Here is a 23867-nt window from a genome sequence, read left to right as displayed (position 1 = left end):
AGTCCAAACAGAGTTGCCTGAGGGCAGTGTTCTACTGGCCGGAACACAAGCGCATAGCCATAGCCGCCTGTAGGGGCATGCGCAGCTTGGAGAGGTGCAGCCGGTAGAGAAGAGGCAGCCTGCAGGTACTGTCGCCAGGGGGAGTAGCTGCCTGTAGGAAAGGAGATGAAAAGGGATATTTTGCTGGTGAAGATGTGCAGCCTGCAGGAGAGCTCACGCAGAGGAGAGGTGACCCACGATGGCCTGCAAAAAGGAACAAGCAGCGCAGCCAGCAGTGATTCTGTTGCCTGTAGGAGCAGAGGCAGCACGCTGAGTAGAAACAGTCGCCTCTGTGCTACTGTAATGGCCTGGCTGCAGTATACAGTCGCCTGTGGGAGCAGCTGCAGCACTTCAGTGTCGCCTGGAAGGGTTAGGCGCAGCAGTGCATCAGCCGCCTGGTAGGAGAGGGAGAAGCAATCGCTTGTGTGGGTGGTGAAGCAGCCGCCTGGCGATGCAGATGATAGAACAGCCAGCCAAGGTGATCACCGGGTGATGAACAAACGCCAGGTAGAAGCGATGGATCCCCACACTTGAAAGAGGGAGTCTTTTTTAATAAAATTTAAGTGAAGTTACAACTAGAGATTTCCACGCATGCATGTGGGGGAAACTAGTGTGGGTAGGTGACCATGCCCACCCCCACACTCACTTAAAAGTGGGGCTCCCCACCTTGGCCCCTAAGTGGGTGCCCACTTTTTAAATAAATGTGAACTCCTAACCTTATAAAATAAAAGGTTAGAATATAAAACATTAAAACAACATGTGCGACATACTTACCACCTGTTCACATGCACCAAAACTCGTCAGAATACAGAGCAGACTTCACGACTCACTGGCAGGCGTCCCCGCTCAGTAAGTAACACGTCAAGCAGGCAAACACACAAATACATGTCATGCGAAAACAGTTTCAAACATGCAAAATATGTGTGCATGTGCAAATAGTAACATGGACATATCTCCCGTTCATGGAACAAGTACAAAATATCTGTCGGCACAAAACTGGCACGACATAAAACATAAAAACCTGGTCTTCCTATGGAGTAACAGTCCCATAGGTAAGACACAGTTCCAGGCACGAGTCTCCCTATGGTGTGACAGTCCCATAGGCAAAACACGGCACGAATACTGGCTCTTCCATGGCGTGACAGTCCCATGGGTCGAACACAGTCCAGGTCATACACAGGTGGCACTGGTCTGGCTCCCGTCCATACGACACCATCCTGCTAACACACGGGTGGCACCAGTCTGGCTCCCGTCCATGTCAACAAAATACTGGCCTCTTCACATGAGACACCGGCCTGGCCTCAAGTGAACGAGACGCAAAAACTGGAGATGGACAATTGGTGACACTTTGGATCACATATTTACCCTCAAGGCTCTCATTGAGGAGGGACGAGCATGGGGGAAGACGATATATTGCTGCTTTGTGGACTTCCGCAAAGCCTTTGACACAATGCCACATGACAGACTCATGAGGAGATTGCATGACATTGGTGTTCCCGAGGAGATGCAGTGGGGCATTTATGCATTATATGAGGCGGTGATAGGCAGAGTACGGACTCCCGGAGGCATGTCGGATACAGTGACTAGCACCATTGGGGTGAAGCAGGGATGCCCACTCTCACGCAGCCTTTTTGGACTTTACATCGATGAGATATTCGACTACATTGACACGATGGGGGGGCAGGGGGCCAGTCTGGCGGGGCTTTGGATACCCATACTGCTATATGCCGATGACATTGTACTTATTGCAGACTCCCCTGAGGGTTTGCAACAACATTTGGATGCTTTGCAGTCGTTTTGTGTAGATAGGGACCTTAGAGTGAACCTTGGGAAGACTAAGATTATGGTCTTCAATACCGCACAGGCCTGGGTGACTAGATCCGACCATCAGTTCACTTTTAGAGGTGAATCAGTGGAGTACACTAGATCATATGTGTACCTAGGAGTCACATTTAGCGGACCACAGTTCTCTATGAGGTAGGTAGTAGAGGCACGTGGATATGCAGCCCTAGGGGCACTAGAGAGACAATGTGCCGACATTCAGTTTCAAAAGCTGTGCACCAAACTCTGGTTGTTTGACACATTGGTCACACCTACACTCTTATATGGCTCACCCATATGGGGACCCAACCTCTACCACACGAGGAGGGAGCCGCTTGTCGACCAGGTCGGACCAGAGAGATTTCTATGATGGATGGCAAGTACTAGAGAAACCACTGGTGACTATGATCGCACGCATGATTCGGAGCAAACCATCGGTACCTCATGAGATTGTCAGAGCAAAGATAGGAGCCACACCAGTGGTGGTTACCGAAGCCCTGTTCTAGTCAGTGACATTTTTGCAGAGGATATGGGAGCTCCCCAGACAGAGATACCCACACCTAGCACTTATCCCTTCCAAGCAGTTAGCAGGAGATGGCGATACACGATGTTGGTACACCCAAATGTGTACCTGGCTAAGATTACATGGAATGACGATTGATGCACTCCCTCCCTTTGATTACACCCTGGACTGCCCCTTCTTGGACCTTAGTCGCTCTGAGCAGAATAGGGTGATCAGGATGGACATCGTGAGGCTAGATGCAGAAAGGACATGGTCCAGCCCCCCCTCCCTACCACTAGGCATGAAGATGGCCCACTATCAGGACCATTTTCTACATCTCTCCCTAGATGACTTTGTGACATGGTCTACATACATGGACACCCATCTCTCACATAGCATTCACAGTGCCATTGGACAGATCCGCACTTCATCTATAATGTGTGTGTGTGTGTGTGTGTACATACATATATACATACATATATACATATATACATATATATACATATGTATATATATATACATATATGTATGTATATATGTATGTATATATATGTACATATATACATATATATACATATGTATATATATATACATATATGTATGTATATATGTATGTATATATATGTATATATATGTATATATGTATGTATATATATGTACATATATATATATATGTATGTATACACACACACACATATACACACATATATATATATATATATATATGTATGTATGTATGTATGTATGTATGTGTGTGTGTGTGTGTGTGTGTGTGTGTGTGTGTGTGTGTATGTATGTATGTATGTATATACACACACACACACACACACACACACACACATATATATATGTGTGTGTGTGTACATACATATATATATGTATATAATCAATAAATATACGTTTGTGTGTGTGTGTGTGTGTGTGTTACACACTCACACACACATACACACATATTTTATGTATATGAATATATCTATTTATCTATATATAAATACACACATAGGTAGATACATAGATAGATAGATACATAGATAGATAAATAGAAATATTCATATCCATAAATATGTGTACATATATATATATATATATATATATATACGTACACATACATACATACATACATACATATATATATATACACACACACACACACACACACACACATTTTTTGTAAAGCTTCATGTCATTAATTACAGGTGGGAAACCTCAAAACGAGGAAAACCCCCCAAAAAGACCATATACAAGGGAAACTACTAGAATGTTCACTATGTTCAGTGTGAATATAGTTAAACATCTAAAAACAATCTATAAAAAGAGCATACAGAGATGAGTCAATCTCATGAAGAGAGAGACAGTCATATAAAGATTGCTGAAGAGAGGAACGGAAGAATGAGTAAGCATCCAAATGAGGCCCAGCAAAAACTATCCTGTTGCGAGACTCCCAGGTAGTCCATAAAGCCCAATAGCGAACCCAATCAAAGAAGACTTTATAGGATCTAAGGGGTGAAGGGAGAAGACCGAAGATCCAAAAGTATTTCCCAAAGGGTGCCTGTCGGAAGCGGGCTCTCAAACGTGCAGCAATCCGATTCAATAAAGTCCTGGTGAGAGGACAACTCCACAAAAGATGAAAGACTGTCTCTTGAGAAGCACCACAACTATGACAAGTTGAAGGTGCCAAAAGTCGCCTAGCCAAGAAAAGGCCGACTGGCAAGACTCCAATCAAGCATCTCCATAAAAAAAGTCTACTTTTCAAAGGAAGACTGCATTTCCAAAGAGAATGAAGCCGCTGTTTCCACCAAGCCTGACTTTTATGAAGATGCCAAATCTGATTCGCATGTTCTTGAACCCAAGAGGCAGGCAACAAGAAATGATATATCGAATGAACCGAAAGTTTAGCCATTGATAAAGGGCCTCGTGCAGGTTGTTCTCTTTTAAGGCTCCAATCAACCAAACGATCAGAACGATCCAAATCTACAATTGGTTCAAAAGGAGCAAGAAGCTCTCGAATAAGCTGCTAGATTGATCTATAATGCATCCCCAGACCAAATTTCCTGGCGGCAACCACAAAAGAAAGCACATGGCCACCAGCATCCAAAACATCATCAATAAGATAAACTCCTTTCTTTGAAAGGAAATATGCCTTCCTAGGCTCACGTAGAGCCAAGGGTACATCAAAAGCCTTCGACCAATGAATACTCTCAAGGCGAAGCGAAAAAGATTGCGCATTAAGCCTGGGATTCCAAAAAAGATATTGCGTAATCTGTTTCTAGGCAAAAATTAACTTAGATGAAAGAGGGCAGCCGACAATCTTTCCATCGAAATGGCTGAAAATTGCATCCCAATACGTAACAGTCCACTTTCCAAAAGCAGGTGAAGACATAGACATACACATATGACCCAACATAATAGCCCATGGCTGGCGCTGTTGTACAAATTCCAACAGCAAAGTGGATTTACGAGCAAGCATATGAAAATGAATATTCAATATGTTCAAGCCACCATGTATCTTTGGAGAACACATCTTTGGCATTGACAAAAGACGAAGACCCTTTTTACGATGTTGAGTTTTCCACACAATTGCCATTGCCAGAGACATAAACCGATCTATATCAGCTTTCCTCCACATAATCAATGGAAGAAAGAACTGTATGTAAGCCACACACACACACACACACACACAATACCCTAAGAGCAATGGCACTACAAATAAGGGTTTCATATAACTAGGCTAAGCTAGTGCAGTAATGTGTACATTAAAGCAATCAAATATGCAATTTGAAGGGATGTCCATTCTGGTGCAGAGCACATAGTGGTCACACACAGATGTCACTCAGCTGAAGCAAGGCAGCCTCTTCTCTTATAGATTCTCGAATCTTTTTGGGCTTCTTTTTAAAGACCCTACTGTTTGTCATAATTTCTTATTTTCTGCTAATTTACATGAGATTAACAAATATGCACTAATATCTAAAATTTAAATCAATATATATAAAAATATGCACTCATGTCTAAAAGAAAAACCAATATCTAAGGATGGTCATCCTAAAATTGGAAAGTTTAATAATTTCATGAAAAAAACCTGGCACAAGTTGAGAAAGTGTACCTTTGGAGGTTTCATTACAAGACTCATCAATATTTGACCAGATATGTTGGAGCAAAGATTGACAGATGCCACTTTGTATATCTGGTCTTTTATATCTGCATCTAAGCCAGTCACTTCCATGTAGCCGCCTCTTCGACCACATTCACCGTAATAACCTGAACCCAGTAAGCAATCATAAGGAGTGGTTAATAAGGAAACCAAAATGGAAGTTTTGAACGAGAAAAACCATGTCAGAGGCACGAGAGAAAAGGAGGAGACAGGGGGAGAGGAGGGATGAGGAGGAGAGAGAGAGAGAGAGAGAGAGAGAGAAGTCAACGTCCTCAAAAGACTCAAAGGCTCTATGAGAGAAAATAGTAGAACAATAGCTACATGAGAGTACTGGTAAACAGAAAAAAGAAAGAGAAATTAGCTACCTGTGCAGTGGACATGTGTGAAAAGTAGTACAAAGTAGCCATGTGGCTAGCACAATATGCCAATATATGAGAGAAGTGCATGCATCATCCAATAATAGTACTGTCCTCCTCCACGATAGAGCGCAGAGCTGCGATGAGAGAGAGAGAGAGAGAGAGAGAGAGAGAGAGAGAGAGGAAAAAGAAAGAATGTATCAATGTCTACAAAACACCTGAAGGGTCTACAAGGCAAAAAAGATATTGCATATGATCCATGAGTAAATTGGATGTCAAGATAACATGAAAAAGAAAACCTAGCTGTTAGATAAGAGAGAGGAGGGGGAAAAGGGGGTTTGGGGTGTGGGAGGGGAAGGAAGATTCGAGAGGATATAGATAAGGCGAAGAAAGAACATGGTGAGAGGGAATATTTGAAAATGTACGTCATTTGACCTAAACATGACATAAAATGAAGTGTGCAAAGTAGAAATGCCAAGGGATCGGCCAAAACAACAGAGGGGAAACAGCTGAAATAGCCTCAACAACCAGGAAAAACCAAGCCCAACAATGATTAGGCCTGGAGACCCCGCTTTTGACCATGTCCAGTAATGATGCTGTGGATTCCTGCCAATCTAATAGCCGTTTTGAACCCAAGAAAAGTTAACTGGAAGACACCTTTTGGGGTAGAGGTAGGAAACTTCCAGATAAGCTAATAAGATGCAATTATCATGGGGAAAAGAATTCCCAATACACAAACATGAATGGTTACAATTGAGACCTTTTGAGATGGAGTGAAAAGACACTAGACTAAAATCGTTCTCAGTGTAGCCCATGCTCCTAGCTATCTTTTTGAAGGATGTGAAGCTCTTATTGTCTGCATAAACATTTTCTTGATAAACCTGCATAGCATCACAACACGTTTTTGAATCAAGTTTCTTCAGTCATATGCCACTTGCTTTGCAATTTACTCATATAAATACAACTAGTTCCTTTGTAAAGACACAAAAAATCTTGGATTCAGATGACACAAGTTTTTCCTTCTTCATAGTAAAATTCATAACATAGCAGTGCATAAAAACAAGAAACGTTTCAAGGTTTAGAGGTTTATTTCAAAACATTCCATCCCTAAATAAAACAACCCCAAGGTTCTAAAGAAGTAATATCTCCACTAATAATAAAGATGTGTGTGAGCGTATGTGCAAAGCTTTTAAAAGCCATGGAAATGTTGGGTATTTCGGAGTCTCTTGTGTCGTGTATGTCCACCATGTGTACCTGTCAATATGTGTGTATATGTGTTTGTATAGGTGTGAACACCTATTTAGGTGTGAAACACCTCATATATATGTAAGTGTGCCTACATGTGTGTGAACACCCTCTTATCTGGATAAGGTAAGCATGTAGCATGTGTAATGTCCCCATATGTTATGTGATTTATGTGAGTCAAAAGATAAGGTTTGCAACCTATAAAAGCATGTACTTGGTGTACTTCAAGTCATGTACAATACTCATTCGATCGTGCAACATTGTGTACTTCCATCATTTCTCTCTCTATCTCTCTACACATCACACCCACCATGGAGATCCGCCATCCCCCTTAGCTTAGGCTCTATGCAAGCTTGCCCTAATAACATCAATTGGTATCAAAGCTGGCCTTTTAGGGTTTCTATGCTCTCCACGTGTCCATTCATATCTACTCCCATGAACTGCCGCAGTCACCTACACCCACCCCTGTTGCTGCTCATCTTCTGCACCAGAGCAGCTGCTTATGCTGCCATCTTACTGCCGTCATCATCATCATCTCGCCTGCCACCAGCCTAATCCCTTGCTGCCTTGCGCATCCAGGCTGACAACCTGCAGCTGTTAACTGCTGCAGCTGCATATGCTCCCGCCCGACACCTGCACCAACTGCATGTACTGCTGCCCACTGTAACAAAGTTAAAAAGGTCTCGTGTAATTTGGACCCAAGGCCAAATGGTTTGGAGAATGGGAAAGGACCATGCCCATGGACACATTAAAGTGTAATGTGAAAAGGGAGGTCTAGCTTGGGCATGAATCACTTTACTAATGGAAAATTACCATTCCTCTCTCTAAACCTAGGCTAATCTCTCTAAGGAAACCTAATCCAAGGTTAATCCAAGCTAAGATAGGCTAATCTACACTAATCTGGTTGTAGCTTCCTTTCATTGGTATCAGAGCATGGCTTTGATCCATTTTAGTTAGAGTTGAAGATAATTTTTCATGCTTCTTTGCATCTTTTGCAAAAATTTCAAGAACAGATGGGCACCGTCACCAAATTTGGGCCAGATTGGACCAAAATTCAAGCTATGGACCAGAATTTTGAAAAGAAATTGGAAAATTTCTGTTGCACACGTTTTGCTTCTTTCCCTCTTCTTCCTTGATCTTGTAAGGGCTATGGGACTCCATACTTCAACCAAGTGAATGTCTAAGCTTAGGGCATTGGTATTGGCACGGTTTTCGATTTTGCAATGAATTGGCAAAGCGATGCAATAGTATTCTCATAGTTTTCATGTATATACATGTGAAGTAGTGTTATTTTTTATTAAAATGTTGTCTATATGAAGAGTCAATGAAGGGTTCACATCATGGGGAGGAAGACAATGGGGAAAAGGTATAAGAGGATGAGGATGAGGGTAAAGGCTAGGAAAAGCAAGAACTACTGCAAATCAATGACGTGGTAATTATTTTTACAATTGCATCGTGCTTAACCAAGATCATCTTCAGCTCCATACACATGAATTTCAATGATGATAACTTATAATTCACAATCAATGTTCTCTGCATTTGGTGTCCCTAAAATATTTTATAGGCCATAAGGCCATAAGGCAACAAAAAGAGCTCTAGTTCTTTGCATTTGGTATCTCTAAAATATTTCATAGGCCATGTACAAAAACAAAGGCGACTACAGCAAAATTTTCTCAAAATTCCATGGGTACACTTGATGGGCAAGGTTTAATGCATTATTGAGCAGTGGATTAATGCGTTCTTGATCAATGAAAGCTTATGCACAAGTGCCGTGGACAATGGATGCCTTGAGTGCATTGAATTGGGGTTTTTTCACAGTTTTGACTAGGTTTGCAAGACTACAAAACCCTCATTCAATCAAAATGGATTGGATAGCCTTTTAGTACTCTCTAAGGGCTATGTCTAGAACCATCAAGCTCCCAATTCCCGTACCGTTTTCTATCCCAACCGGTATGATCAACCGCAAACAGAAACCCTCATTTAGTAATAGCCTATTTTGTATCTTGCCCAAGTGTTTACATATTCCGAGAGTAGTTCCTTAGAGCATCAAGAAGAGCCATTGAGCTCCCCGATCCATTATTATTTGGATGGTCAACCAGCATAGTTTACTTTTCAACTTTGCAAGGAAGAGAGCAATGAGGAAAAGAGTGAAGTTATGCATAAAGGTATGAAGAAATTGTTAAAGGAGATGAAGATGTCTTTCAAATGCCAAAGTGCTTGCCGCCAAAACGGGAGGTGGATCATGGGATAGAGCTTGAGCCACAAACCAAGCCTATCAACAAACCACCCTATACATTGTCAAAAGTGAAGAAGGATGAAGTGGCGAAAAGTGCAAGAGCTTATGGACATGGGATGGGTTACTCCTAGCCAATCACCTTTTGCATCACCCGTACTCTTGGTCAGGAAGAAGAACGGCACTTTTTGCATGTGCGTGTACTATAGGAATTTGAATAAATCTACAATCAAGAATAGATTCCCTATTCCAAGGATTGATGACTTGCTTGATGAGTTGAAGGGTGCATGTTTCTTCTCAAAGATTGATTTGAGATTGGGGTATCACCAATTAAGAATCAAAGAAGGTGATGAGTACAAGATGTCATTTCGGACTGAGAGAGGTCTCCACCACTATTTGGTCATGCCATTTGGATTGTGCAATGCGCCAGCAACGTTTCAAGCCCTAATAAACAAAGTGCTTGGACCCTTTCTCTACAAATGGGTGCTCATATTCTTTGATGATATTTTGATATATAGCAAAGGAAAGAAAGAGCACTTGATGCATGGCTGTTCTAGATGCCTTAAGAGCCAACAACTTGTATGCAAAGAAGAGCAAGTGTACATTTATGGCACAAAAGATTGAATATCTTGGACATATAGTGAGAAAGGAAGGCATTATGGTGGATCCCAAGAGGGTGGAAAGTGTTAAGAATTTGCTCCCGCCTACAAATAAAACTCGATTGAAGGGATTCTTGGACTTGTTATCATTCTCTAGGAGATTCATTAAACGATATGCTCATATCACTACTCCTCTTACTGACAAGCTTAAGAAAGAGGCCTTTTTTTGAGATGCCATAGCCGACAAAAGCTTCCAAGAGCTCAAGGGAATGCTCACATCAGCCCCCATACATGTATGCCCAGACTTCACGAAGCCATTTACGGTTCAAACCAATGCATGTGGAAGAAGCATTGGGGCTATTTTGTTTCAAGATCATGGAGTAATTGCATTTGACAGCCGAAAGCTTGATGAGAAGGAGATGGTTATGCATGTCTATGATCAAGAGATGTTAGCAATACTTCATGCAATTAAGAAGTGGCTTCGCTATTTGAATAACCTATCGTTTCTCTAACAATGACCGTGGGAACAAGACAAAAAATAGAACCTTCTCAGGTCCCTAAAGAACTTAAACCACCCTTCAGTCCTCCAAGTTCCAACTCCTCATGGAATTGGAAACCTGAAATCGCCGAGACAAATATCTGCTAGCTGTAACATAATACCCATCCTTTTTCAAGATGTGGTAAATCCTCATACCTAGGAGACATCATACCTCCCTCTTAGACACTCCTAAAACTATAAGGCACCATAATTGTTATCAAAGTCTCAGGGAATCTTGGTTTTAACCCAACTCCTACCAAACATATTCTAGCTACTGCCAAAATCATATGCTCAGTATGTCACAATTGTGACGTATTTATGTATCAGATTCTCTCTTCATTGCTGATTCCTGTTTTGCAGATGCAAAGAGTAACTAGCCAAAGGGAATCTGTAACGGGAGGCGGACGCGTGTATTGGAATCGTATAAATGTGAACAAGATTCTGAGCACTTAACACTTGAGCATTACAACCACAAAGCTGAAAATGACAGTACACCACATAAAGGGGCCGATGATAGGCTGACCCCCCCCCTTTAGGTTATATTACCAAAAGAGTCTGCAAAGTACAAGATTACGGGTGCCTGGGGATTCACCACCAGCCTGCACCTGATTCTTCCAAATACATCATGAATGAATACATTTCAAACAAGAAAATTCTGTAGATACATCCGCCCTACACACAGGTACATCCGCCCTGCACAAGCCTCTTCACAGGTACATCCGCCCTGCACAAGAGTTTCACAATCCTCACAGGTACTCCGCCCTGCACAAGATGTAAATGGATCTTTAGGCCCTGTTTCCACGCGAGAAACTGATCCAGAAACCTATGTTCTCCGCGAGCAAGTGTCCCCAATGCTTGCCCTAAGCACCTGTTACACCAGGAATCCTTGAGACACATCCATGCTCACATATTCCATTGCTGTCCGGCCTGTTTTATGCAATAACCAGTCCAAAACAGCAACTTTCCATCGCGAGAATTCCACCTGTAAAGGGTCCTACAGCCCTGTGGAGGTCCCTAGAGCTGTCCTGTACTGTCCAAGTTGGCTTTGGACACCTGTAACCAGCCCAAAACTCGCAATAACCAGAAATTACAGGTCTGAAATTTACCAACCAGCCCTTTAGAAGAGTGTGGGGATCGATATCCAAGCTTGTGTGAGTCCGGGAAGCAAGCAACCAGCCCTGTAGCAACTCCCAAAGCTTCAACCAGCTCTCCAATGTGTTGAGTTATGAATAAAACAGCCCAAATGGCCTCTTGAAGGAGGCGCCTTTCTCCAGTGCCACCTAAGGGGCTTGGTGGGTTCACAAACAGGCTGACAAGTGTCCCCATAAGGTGTCCAGGTAGGTGTCCAGCCCATAGTGCTCCATTTGTCCTGTTTGTATAAGTTTAGGTCCAACCAAATGGGAAATGGCCATAAGTTGTCCGGACTTCATTAATTTTGGTCCAACCAAATGCGAACGCATTATAAGTTGTCCGGCCACTTATTAATGAGTGTGGACCTGCAAACCAATAAACTTTAGTAGTAAATGAAATAAGCTGTAAATTGAGTGTGGACGCACTTCCCACCTGCAAAACCCATAAGCCCACAGTTTTAGGCCCAAACAGGTGTGCACACACGCGTCCACAAGGTGCCCGGGCGTCCCCGGTCCCTCGGACTTCACAAGCCAAAATAACAAGCATTGTCCAGGCAGCAAGACAATGTCACACAAAGTAAAATAAAGTTATGGCATGCATCATTTATGCATTGTGCACATGTAAACTTGGAGAACCACCTATCATCATTCTTGTACTTGAAAATATTCCGCCTGCCATCATAACACACCATGTGTGCATGGCCGGAATCCACACGGGCACCGCCCGAAAGTCCACAAATGTCGTGCCATGTCCTTGGACTCATATGCATCCACTCATATGATCCATACACATGCCCAGGTATAATACATATATGCATCCGCATGTTTCTAGGCCTGACACGCATCCGCATGTCCCTAGAATATAGGGGTTTGTGACAGAACCCCTACCCTCGACTGGTTGCGACTGTTCGCCAAAGGATGTACCTCTTCATCGAATAGCCACATCCCTTCGACGAATGGTTGTATCCCTTGATGAATGGTTGTGCCTCTACATCGAATAGACACATCCCTTAGCCTAAAGTTGTATCCTTTCGTCTAAGGTCATGTCCTTTCGTCAAAGGACATGCCTCTTCAAATGTGTCTCTTCATCTCCTATATAAGAGACCTATTGTACTCAGTTTAATACAACAAGTCAATTCAATCTTCTCTCAAGTGTTCTCCTGAAGGTTCTTGTTCTAAGTTAAGTAATTAAGTAGTAATTAGTACAGAACACGAGGGATTAACAACATAATCCTCACAGTGGTATCAGAGCAAATTTTTTCCTACCCGTGGGTTGTGAAGCCCTCACCCTCTCCGCGGTACTCCCTCATCCACCCCTCTTCTCGGTGTTGTATGGAAGAAGCAGAGCGATGGTGGACTTGGCGTAAATCCTTGCTCAAAGTGATGTAAACAAAAACAAAAGGTCTCACACCCATACACATGCATTGTGTGTATAGCTGAGAGGGAACCCTTGCTACATATCCGGACTACCCTCCCTCCCTGCTGACCGGTGGTGTTAGGCGTTCGCAACATGGCGGGAATTGCCCCTTTCGCTGCTGAATATGGAGCCCCTCCCCCTCTTCGCCTCCTTCGCTGCCAGTCGGCCCGGAGCCCTCACCGCCAATAAGCACCCTTCTTCTCTTCGCTTAGTCGTTGCCGGCGCCCTTCAAAGCGGCGCACCCTTCTCATCCAGTTTTGGCGACGCGTCCGAGCCCTTCGAAGCGGCGCATCCTTTTCACTCGGTGACGTGCTTCAGGCCGTCACCTTTACACCACCAAGAAAACAACAAACAAAAAATTTCACACGTACTATTGCCACGTGGGTCTCTCAAAAAAAAAAAAAACAACGGGCGTGCGTTGGGCGTACGCTGGTGTGAACTGGCACCACTAGGCGATTCGGCAACCACCACCCGCCCCCCCCCCCCCCCCCGGCTGTCAGGATGCCGCCTTATTCTTGTTCGCCTCCCTCTTCCCAGCGATTAGGCGACCACCCTACTGGCTATTCATGGGTTCTCCTGGCTTTGCCCACACCACATACTCTGTGTGCTCTCGCCCTCTACGTGCATGCTTCATGGACAACTTTCCGGAGGAACCCGACATGCACATCTCTTACCTGAGTTACATCGACGAGATCCCCGAGGCTCTTCTTCCCGAACACATCCCTCCTCGTGCCCCCACTCCGGAATCAGTGCCACTTCCCGCCAATGCTGGGTGGATTCCAAGTCTTCCGGCCTCTTCTATCCCAGCGTCCCCGGCCTCTCAAGTGTACCGCATACATGTCAGCAGCCCGCATGTAACTGAACCCGACACTTGGGCGATTCGGACTATTTTCCTCACTTGCGAGCCACTGCATCTTACTCATTTCGAGTATTTTCTGTCACGGTACCCGCAGTTGGCACACTTTCTTCCAGAGTGCAATGTGGATGGCCTCCGCAATATCCCCTCCACGCGGCCTCCTGTGACATTTTACTGCGAGATCTTCGTCCCCAACTATACTCCATTATCTCCGGTGCTCAGTTCTTTGGCGGAAGCCGACGCGGTAACCTCCGAGGACGATCCCGAGGAAGTGGAAGACCCCAACTTCGAGTACGAGGATCCTGTTACTGCCTCTCCAACAGCTGTTTCTTCCATCCTACATTTCGGGTGGACCTTTCTTGCTTCACCACAGTACTCTCTCTGAGTTCTCCAGATGTCGACTTCGCACGACAACGTGCCACCCGCCGATCCTCAGATGGAGGCCTTGCAGATGACCACTCTTCAACAACAGATGGAGGACTTGCAAAAGGCCTTTTTCGACGGTATGGCATCAATGAGATCACAAATGGAAGACATGCAACAACGACACCAACATCAGCGCGAGGGATCCAGGAAGTCACAGCGAGCGCGTCGTTCGCGTTCTCCAACATCATCATCATCATCCTCGGTGGGCCAGCAGGATGATCCCTTAACTCCTCTCGATCCGACTGCCGAGGTAGACAATGTTGAACTCAAACTTTTGTATAAATTAATGACCACAGCACAAACACGAAAGATGGACATCAAGTTACCTGAGCCCTACAATGGCCGCTGCAATAAGCGGTTAATCGATCACTGGCTCTACAAGATGGAGGTTTATTTCTCAAATACCAAATTGCCCGAAAATAAAAAGGTGGCATTGGCCAGTACCCTCTTGAAAGATACCGCCTTCCTTTGGTGGCGACGCAGGATTTCAGATGGCAAGTCTACTCCAACGTGGGATAAATTCCGGCGTGCTCTTCGCAAGGCTTTTGAGCCTGCAAATGCGAACTTTCATGCCAGGTCTTTTCTCCGCCGCCTGAGTCAAACTGGCTCCGTGGCCGCGTACATCTCAGAGTTTCAAAAACTGGCTCTGGAGATAGACACTCAGCCCCTCTAACCAGCTTCACAGCTTCATTGACGGGCTTGAACCCACGATCCAAGACGAAGTCCATAAGTACAATCCTGCCACCCTGGATGAAGCAATCTCGTATGTCGAGCGCATTAGTGATTACAGGCGTCCTCCCAGGAACTTTTCCTCCGGCGCCCGTTCCTATCAGCGGAATCGATCCAATGGGACTAGCCAACCCCAGCGTCCTTGGACAACCCAACTCTCGGCGACCATATTCTGGACAACAGTCCTTCCGGCCGCGCTTTTCCGGGCAAGCTTCCGCGTCAAATGCAGGATCCTCTCAGACCGAATCCTCTGGCAACAGAAACCGAGATCGGTCTCGACAGGACCGTCACAGCAATGATCGACGTAACTTCAAGCGAGAAACCTCTTCAGGACAGCAAACCTCTTCATCAACTGCCACTTCATCCCAACCTAGTCGCCCAGGCCTCTGTACAATATGTTCTGGCGATCACCGGTGGTATGAATGTCCTCAGCGTCCTAAACCCTCCAACACTCGGCGCAATTCTCAGGTGGACGGTTGCCACCATGCTGATCATGACCCGCCTCCCGTGAAAGACAAGAACAAACAGATAGCTTGTTCTGTTCGCGTTTCTGAGTTTATCAGTACCCTGATGCTTAATGGCCAAAGTACCAACCCCGTTCCGGTGAATCTTTCCAAGTAGGTCCTTAGTCTTCTGGGTTTCATTGGCGACCATCCCATCAATGTGCTGGTGGACAGTGGCTGTTCCACTAATTTTGTGGGCACTTCTTTGGTTCACAAGCTTCGCCTACAGACTCGACATTTTGTGGATGCTTTTCAAGTGGAGCTTGTTGATGGTTCCTTCCTTAATTGTAACCAAAAGGTGCAACAGCTTCAGTTCCAGATTCAAGATTACAAAGATCACCTTAATTTTTCAGTGATGCCGTTGTCACATTATGACATGATATTGAGACAATCTTGGCTGTATCGATATGATCCGGTGATCAGCTTTCGTTCTCATTCAATCCAGTTATATCATGATGGTCAAGAGCTGGAACTTCATGGCCTTTTCAGTGCCAAACCCATCACTGTTGTTTCTACCCTGCAAGTCAAACGCCTCGTCCGCAAACGTGACTGTACAACATCCCTGGTCATGTTACGGGAGATTGAAGCAGAAACCAGTGAGCAATCTCAAGCCTCATCATCAACAACTGCTTACTTGGAGCAATCCTTCTTCATGCCTTTTCAGGATTTGTTTCCGAATGATCTTCCGATGACATTGCCTCCTTGTCGTCCTGTGGATCACCCAATTGATCTTATCCCAGGTCAACCTCCTCCAACCCGAGCTCCATATCGTGTTTCTTACTCTGAATCTCAGGAGATACAAAAGCAATTACAGGAGTTGCTGGACAAAGGTCACATCTGTCCCAACAAAAGTCCCTTCGGAGCCCCGGTTTTGCTTGTCAAAAAGAAGGATAGATCAATGCGGCTTTGCATTGATTACCGTGCTCTCAACAAGCTGACAATCAAGAACAAATTTCCTTTGCCTCGCATTGATGAGTTGTTCGACCAACTGCTTGGTACTAAGGTGTTTTCCAAGATTGATTTGAAGTCCGGCTATCATCAAATTCGTATCCGCAATGGTGATGAATACAAGACAGCCTTTTGGACAAAATATGGTCATTATGAATTCTTGGTCATACCTTCTGGGTTAACCAATGCCCCGGCCACTTTCATGACCCTGATGAATGAAATTTTTGGGCCGTACTTGGACAAGTTTGTGATCGTTTATCTCGATGATATTCTGGTTTTTAGCCAATCCATGGTCGATCACAAAGAGCATTTACAGATTGTCTTTGAAGTACTATGCACCAATGTGCTGTACATCAACAAAAAGAAGAGCGAATTTTTCAAGAACCATGTGGAATATCTTGGTTACATTATTTCTACTAATGGGATTGCAGTAGATCCTAAGAAGATTCAGGCGATTGTGGATTGGCCTTTGCCTCTCACCATTTCAGATGTTCGATCTTTCTTGGGACTTGCTAACTTTTATCACAACAAGGTGCATAGATTTTCAGAGATTGCTGTCCCTTTGACAGAATTGACAAAGTTGGACAAACTTCAGTGGTCTTCGGAAGCTGAGCAATCCTTCAATGATCTCAAGCACGCCTTGACGACAATCCCGGTCTTGGCCATTGCGGATCCCACTCGGCCCTTTGATGTAATGACAGATGCCTCCGATCGTGCTTCTGGTGGAGTTTTGATGCAGAATGATCGTGTCATTGCTTTTGACAGCAGGAAGTTTTCAGCCATTCAAAGCAGGTATCATGTGTATGATAAGGAGTTTTTGGCAATCGTGCATGCTTATCGAACTTGGAGACATTATCTTCTTGGAGCAGATTCAGTTGTACGAACAGATCATCAATCTCTGACGTACATTTTCATTCAGCCTGTTATAAACTCTCGACAAGGCAGATGGGTTGAATTCTTGGCTAATTTCCACATGATTATTTGGTATGTTCCTGGTCTTCAGAATGTGGTTGCAGATGCTTTGAGCCGCATGCCTCGAGCCATTAATTTTGCCATCACAGATGTGCAAATGGAAATCCCTACTTGTTTCAAAAATGAGTATTTGACTGATAGAGATTTTGGAGATGCGTTCCGTGCTCTCAAATCTTCAAATCTCAGTCCTGCCGAAATGAACATGTTTGCAGCCTACATTATCATGGATGAGTTGCTGTTCTTTTCTGATCGCATTTGTGTGCCTCACAATACTTCATTGCGGAAGATTCTTATTCAAGAGCATCACGAAGTTCCTTATGCTGCTCACCATGGCATCAACAAGACATATCTGCTTTTGTCTGCTACATACTTCTGGCCTCAGATGCAGCAAGATGTTATCAAATTTGTCAAAGCTTGTCATTCATGTCAGATAATGAAAGCCTCTCGACAACTTCCTCAAGGGTTACTTCAACTGTTGCCAATGAGAGATGGGAAAGTATCAGTATGGATTTTATCACCACCTTGCCTCGTTCATCCAAAGGCAATGCTCAGATTCTTGTGGTGGTTGATCGATTTTCCAAAATGGCGCATTTCATTCCTTGCAAGAAAGCTGCTTCAGTCCCAGATGTGGCGTCATTGTTCGTGCAACATGTCTTCAAATTGCATGGTTTGCCAAAGACCATCATCTCTGACAGAGATCCAAAGTTCACTGGACATTTTTGGACGTCTTTGTTCAAATCTCTTGGCACAAATTTGTTGTTCAGTTCAGCCTATCATCCTCAAACAGATGGACAGACTGAAAGAGTCAATCAGATTTTGGAAGAAATGATTCGACATTACATTCAATTCCGTTTGGCATCATGGGAAGATTATTTGCCACTCGTGGAATTTGCTTATAATAATTCCCATCATTCAGCAATTGGATTAACTCCATTTCAAGCAGCATATGGACATACTCCTCTTGTGCCTACAAACTTTGTTTTACAACACAAAGTGGCATTGGCAGATCAGTTGGTTCAGGAGATGCAAGATGTGCTTATGCAAGTTCGAGATAAATTGGTCCATGTGCAACAAAAATATCAAAAACAGGCCAACAAGCATCTTCGACATGCAGATTTCCAAGAAGGAGATTTGGTCTTGTTATATGTGGCACCTCACCGCTACAAAACAGTGAAGTCGGTTTTTCCAAAGTTGCGATCTCGCTTCTATGGGCCTTTCAAGATTCTTAAGAAAAATTCAGTTGTCAGCTACAAGTTGGAACTTCAACCTTCATGGGGAAAGATTCATCCGACTTTTCACATTTCTTGGCTCAAACAGTATGTTCAAGGAGATTCGCCTATTCTACACTTATCTTCATATGTACCAGAAATTGAAGATGACCATATATTATCCTTATTCCAGAAGTAATTCTTGACGTACGACAGAAGGAAACAAGAAGGAAGTTGACTACAGAATTTCTTGTGAAGTGGATGGACTTGGATGAGTCTGATTCCACTTGGCAAACAGATGAAGAAATGCAACAGTACCCTAACCTTCTTCAGGAGTTCTTTGACAAACGGATGTCTATCATTTGACACATTGTCATGACCCTGTGAAAATGGAACAGCGGGCATGGTGGTTGCTAAGCAAAAATATTAAATGATTCACATTTGGGGTGCTCGGACAAAGAGAATGATGTGTGGACATCTTCAGGTGTGAAGAGGGACCAAAACATTAATGAATTTTAATGTTTTATTCATGGGTGGCCCCTAGGGAACTTTAATAACTATTAAAGTTGGGGGCCTAGGATAATTTTGGAGAGAGGCCACTCCACTTTTGGAGTTACACGCCTCTCTCATCTCTCTCTCTCTAGCTTTTTGGGATAACGTGCAAGCTTCAAGCGTGGAGAAGAGGAGAAGCAGGTCGACTGTTGTTTTGCTGTGCTGGTGTTTTGGCTGCATACAGAACTGCTCTATCAAACACGCCGTACAGTTCTGGCTGTACAGACCCAAGGGCTGCAGGCCGTACAGAGCAAGTGATGGCTGTGGATGCAAGCGGCGCTGACGACCAGAGTGCAGGCGGCTGACAGTAGCAGTTTCAAGCGGCGCAGGCAGGTACAGCTGCAGGTACAGTCCACGTGGCAGCTGTACGACTGCAGGTACAGGTGTACGGACAGGTTCAGTGGCACTGATTCAGGCTGCGTTGACAGAAACAAACAGCAGGCAACTACTGTTTGGTACTGACCAATACGGTACAGGCGGCTGCAGAGACTGTACGGACAGGTACAGTAGGGTTCTACTTACCTATACGGAACAGGTACAGCTGGTTGCAGTTCTGTTCAGTCCCGAACAGTAGTGGGCGGTGCATCTCCAGCTGCAGGCAAAGCTGGAGATTGCAAGGAGTGAAGTGATTGCAAGGAGGAAAGTACAGACTGGTACGATTGGCCTCACGAGTGCAGAATCACATTCTGATTTGGTAAGCTCTAAACTTGTCCATCATTCTTTCTTTCCATTGGCTTATGTCTGCTGCAGAGTTGTGCTATCTGGCCCCTTGTGAGAGGAGGGGTATGGCAGATTGAAAGGGTGGAAACAGAGATTGGACAGTGGATGTATGTTTGTGCTGAGTTGTGGAACCATGTTCATGGGATATGCCAGATGTGTGCTCAAGACTACCCTGCTGAATGGTCTTGGCTGATTAGAGGGAAACACAGAGTGTTGCTTTTGTGGGACACAGATCTGTGTGTGAATCCTCTGTGCTAAGAGGTCTTGTGGGCTGCCAGATTGGACATACAGGTGTATTCTCCTGGCTGGCTTTGTTGTACTCAGCTTTACATCTTTTTGAATTTGAATAAAGAAATACCGAAAGGGGCGCCAAGCTTTGGGGCCAACAGGTGTCGTTCTCATTTCAGTTTTGGGGCACTCTAGCTCCAATTAAATTTGTTTTTATATCTGGACTACAAGTGGAAGGGTGACTGCTAGACTACCGCACTCTGGTTTCTACCACAGGCCGGTTTCAAGGTTCCGTTGCCGGGACCCATCATCAACTTTCTTAAGGGGGTGAGCTCGTGGTTGACTCGAGGAAAGTCATTGCTGAAAAATTCAGCAACTTGTCTGATACAAAAGATGAATATTTTTATCATGAAGAGGAAGAGCAAGAGACCTCTCCTGAGAGAAATGAATCTGAGGATATTTTTGCAGGAGAACAGGCTGCAGATGATGAGCAATATGAGGATGTAACACAGCCAGAAGATGTGCCTAGTAAAGAGGAAGATGATGCTCAGTTTAAAAATCGTTTGGCCGGTGTTATGGATGTGTTTATACAGCTCACACAAAGTGAGAAGTTTGCTGAATTTATGAGATCCCGTTCTGAGCCTGAAAAGAAGAAGAAGAAGGTGCGTTCTAAGAACCTTCTTCAGGGTCATAGTGGTGCCTTCCCACAGGATCCATCTTTTGGACAGTTTCCGAACATGCAGCATGCTTTTGGTGCTAACTCACAGAGTTCCTTTTTCCGACAGCCATCTATTCCTCAGCAGTCTATGCATCCAGGTTATTTTGGTGGTGGCTCTGTGTTCCAATCCATGACTGGGGGTTATCCTCAGGGAGGCATGGGTATGCCAGGGACTTTTGGAGCTAATTTTCAGCCTGGTATGCAGGGGAATATGTATGGTGGTATGCTGTCCGGAATGCAAGGAAACATGTTTGGAGGCATGCAACCAGGAATGCAAGCAAATATGTATGGGGGCATGCAGCCCGGTATGCATAATGGTATGTTTGGAAACATGGCTGGAATGTATGGCATGCCAGGTGTGGGAATTGGTAATGTAGACCCTATGATGGGCATGAATGCTGGGGGTAGCAATCTTGTGAAGCCACTTCCTTACGATAATCTAACGCCTATGGGTAAGGCGAAGGATTATAAGGAAGGGGAAGCTGCAGTGAAATTTGATACATTCAGTGGGGGCAAAGATAAACTAAAGGCACTTACCTTCTTACAGCAGTTTGATGCTGCTTTTTCTGATGGTAATTACACGGAGTCCTCAAAGGTGAGAAAAGCTGCGACTTTTCTCAAAGGCAATGCATTGCAGTGGTGGTCTACTCTTCTTCTGCAAGGCATAGCACCAACTACTTGGGTACAATTTCAACAGGTGTTCTCTTCCGTATGGCTCACATCTACTTTTGAGGTGGATATAATGACAGCATGGCACAAGTTGGATGCATCAAAGTGTGAAAATCTGGAAGATTACAATAAGAAGTTTTGGGAAGCTTTACTCCCAGTTACTTCTTACCGTGCAGTGCCTTTGTCCAAGCAGGTAGAGAAGTATTGTTGTGGGCTGCCCAAGGAAGTGCGTGACTATTGTATCAAGACTCGAGTAACAAATATGTCACAGATGATAGAGAATGCTATGACAGCTAATGCGTTACTCACTCGAGTCTCATCTGGGTTTAAAGGCAGTAAGAATTTGAGCAAGAAATCTGAAAAGTCAGGGCATGCTTCGCGTGATGCAAAAGGTTCTACAGAGACGCGATATAAGAAGTTGCCAATGCCCAAGAGAACTTCTGAGGAGAGACAGGCTTTTTTGAGGGATGCTCGGAAATGTTTCTACTGTACAGAAGAGGGACATATGTCTTTTAATTGTCCCAAGAGAAAGTCCCAAAAGGACTCTGACAATAAAGGAGAGCCCAAGTCAAAGAAACCAAAACCTTCTGCAGGGTTAGTTCCTGATCTTGTTGGGGAACAGCCAGGTGGTGAAGAGACTGAGTTGTGCAGGGCATGGGGCAAAGTGAGAGATCAAAATGCCTTGATATTCTTTGATACAAGTGCTAGAGCCAACTTTATTTCACCGGATTTGGCTGGCCGATTGGGGATTCGTGCAGAGGAGATGGGGCCGTTATATGAGGCTAACATGACTTGTCCAGGGTATGCAGAACCCGTCACTCCTATTATTGGGAAGCTCAAGCTTCATTTGCAGGGTTATGTGGACAACGAAGAGTTTTTCATCATGCCACTTGATGGATGTGATGTTTTGCTGGGAATGCCATGGTGCCACAGAGTACATGCGGTGGTGGATACATACAATAGGAAAATCACTTAGACTCATAGAGGGAAAGAACATGTTTTGGATGTAAAACTTAAAGGGAAATCTGTTCCTATTGTATCAGCTTCGGCAATTTCATCAGTAATGAAAAAGCATCTTTCCGCGTACTTGATTTATGTAAAGGATGCAAAAGATGATGAGTCTAAGTCTAATTTGTCTATGTTAGATAAGGACAGGACTGATTTCTTATGTGGGTTCCAAGATTGTTTTTCCGAGTCATTACTAGGGGAACTTTCTCCGGAGAGGCCAAAAGATCATGCCATTGATCTAATTCCTTGTAGTACTCCACCAAATAGACCGCCGTACCGTGTTAGTGCAGCCCAACAAGAAGAAATTATGAGTCAGGTACAGGAGCTGTTGAATAAAGGGTTGATACAGCCTAGCTCATCACCTTTTTGCTCACATGTACTCTTAGTGCAAAAGAAGGATGGTTCTTGGCGCATGTGTATTGATTACAGGGCGCTGAACAAGAATACCATCAAGAATCGATTCCCCATTCCGAGGATCGATGACATTTTGGACCGCTTACAGGCTCCACAGTTTTTAGTTGGATTGCCTTGAAAAGCGGGTATCATCAGATACGTATTAGACCCGAGGATGTGCATAAGACAGCATTTCGAACCACGTTTGGGTTGTATGAGTTCTTGGTTATACCCTTTGGTTTGACAAATGCACCTGCCACATTTAACAGAATGATGGACATGATTTTCCGGCCTCATAGAGCGTTTGTGGGCACATATTTTGATGATATGATTATGCATTCACAAACTGAGGAGGAGCATAGAAGGCATTTGGCCATTGTGTTTGCAGAACTCCGGAACCATAGGCTGGTTATTAATGGCAAGAAGAGTGAGTTTTTCTTGCAAGAGATACACTTCTTGGGGCATATTGTGTCTAAGCATGGATCCATCGAAGGTGGAAGCAATTCTTAATTGGCCAGATTTGAGGACCGTGCATGATGTACGCAGCTTTTTGGGATTGTGCTCCTATTACAGGCGGTACATACGGTATTTTGCTGAAATTGCTTCGCCCCTTCATGCCTTAACAAGGAAGGCAACTCCGTTTAGATGGGCTGATCGGGAAATTACAGCCTTCAAAAAGCTTAAAGAAGAGTTTACTTCGGACCCAGTATTGGTATTACCGGACCTCCGAGAGGCTTTTGTTGTCCAGTGTGATGCATGTGGAAGTAGCATTGGGGCAGTTCTCATGCAGGAAGGACATGTGATAGCCTATGAGAGTAGAATATTGCAAGATGCCGAGAAGCATTTACAGGTTTATGAGAAAGAGATGTTGGCTGTAATCCATGCTCTTTCTACATGGAACACTATTTG

General features: G+C 44.2%; 1 protein-coding gene across 1 annotated transcript in view; it reads right to left on the bottom strand.

The window, feature by feature from the left end:
- Positions 1-23867, bottom strand: part of LOC147617706 (alanine aminotransferase 2-like) — a 132802-nt gene that overhangs the window by 42665 nt on the left and 66270 nt on the right. The window contains exons 11-12 of the mRNA XM_086775948.1: positions 6627-6747; positions 5463-5617 (exon numbers count right to left, since the gene is read on the bottom strand). Of these exons, the coding sequence (XP_086632074.1) occupies positions 5463-5617; positions 6627-6747 (276 nt within the window). The remainder of the gene's footprint in view (positions 1-5462; positions 5618-6626; positions 6748-23867) is intronic.

The sequence above is a fragment of the Cibotium barometz genome, chromosome 36 (assembly GCF_041138505.1).
Source record: "Cibotium barometz isolate CiBa-2024 chromosome 36, ASM4113850v1, whole genome shotgun sequence".
Lineage (NCBI taxonomy): Eukaryota > Viridiplantae > Streptophyta > Polypodiopsida > Cyatheales > Cibotiaceae > Cibotium > Cibotium barometz.
This window is presented reverse-complemented; position numbering and strand designations above follow the sequence as displayed.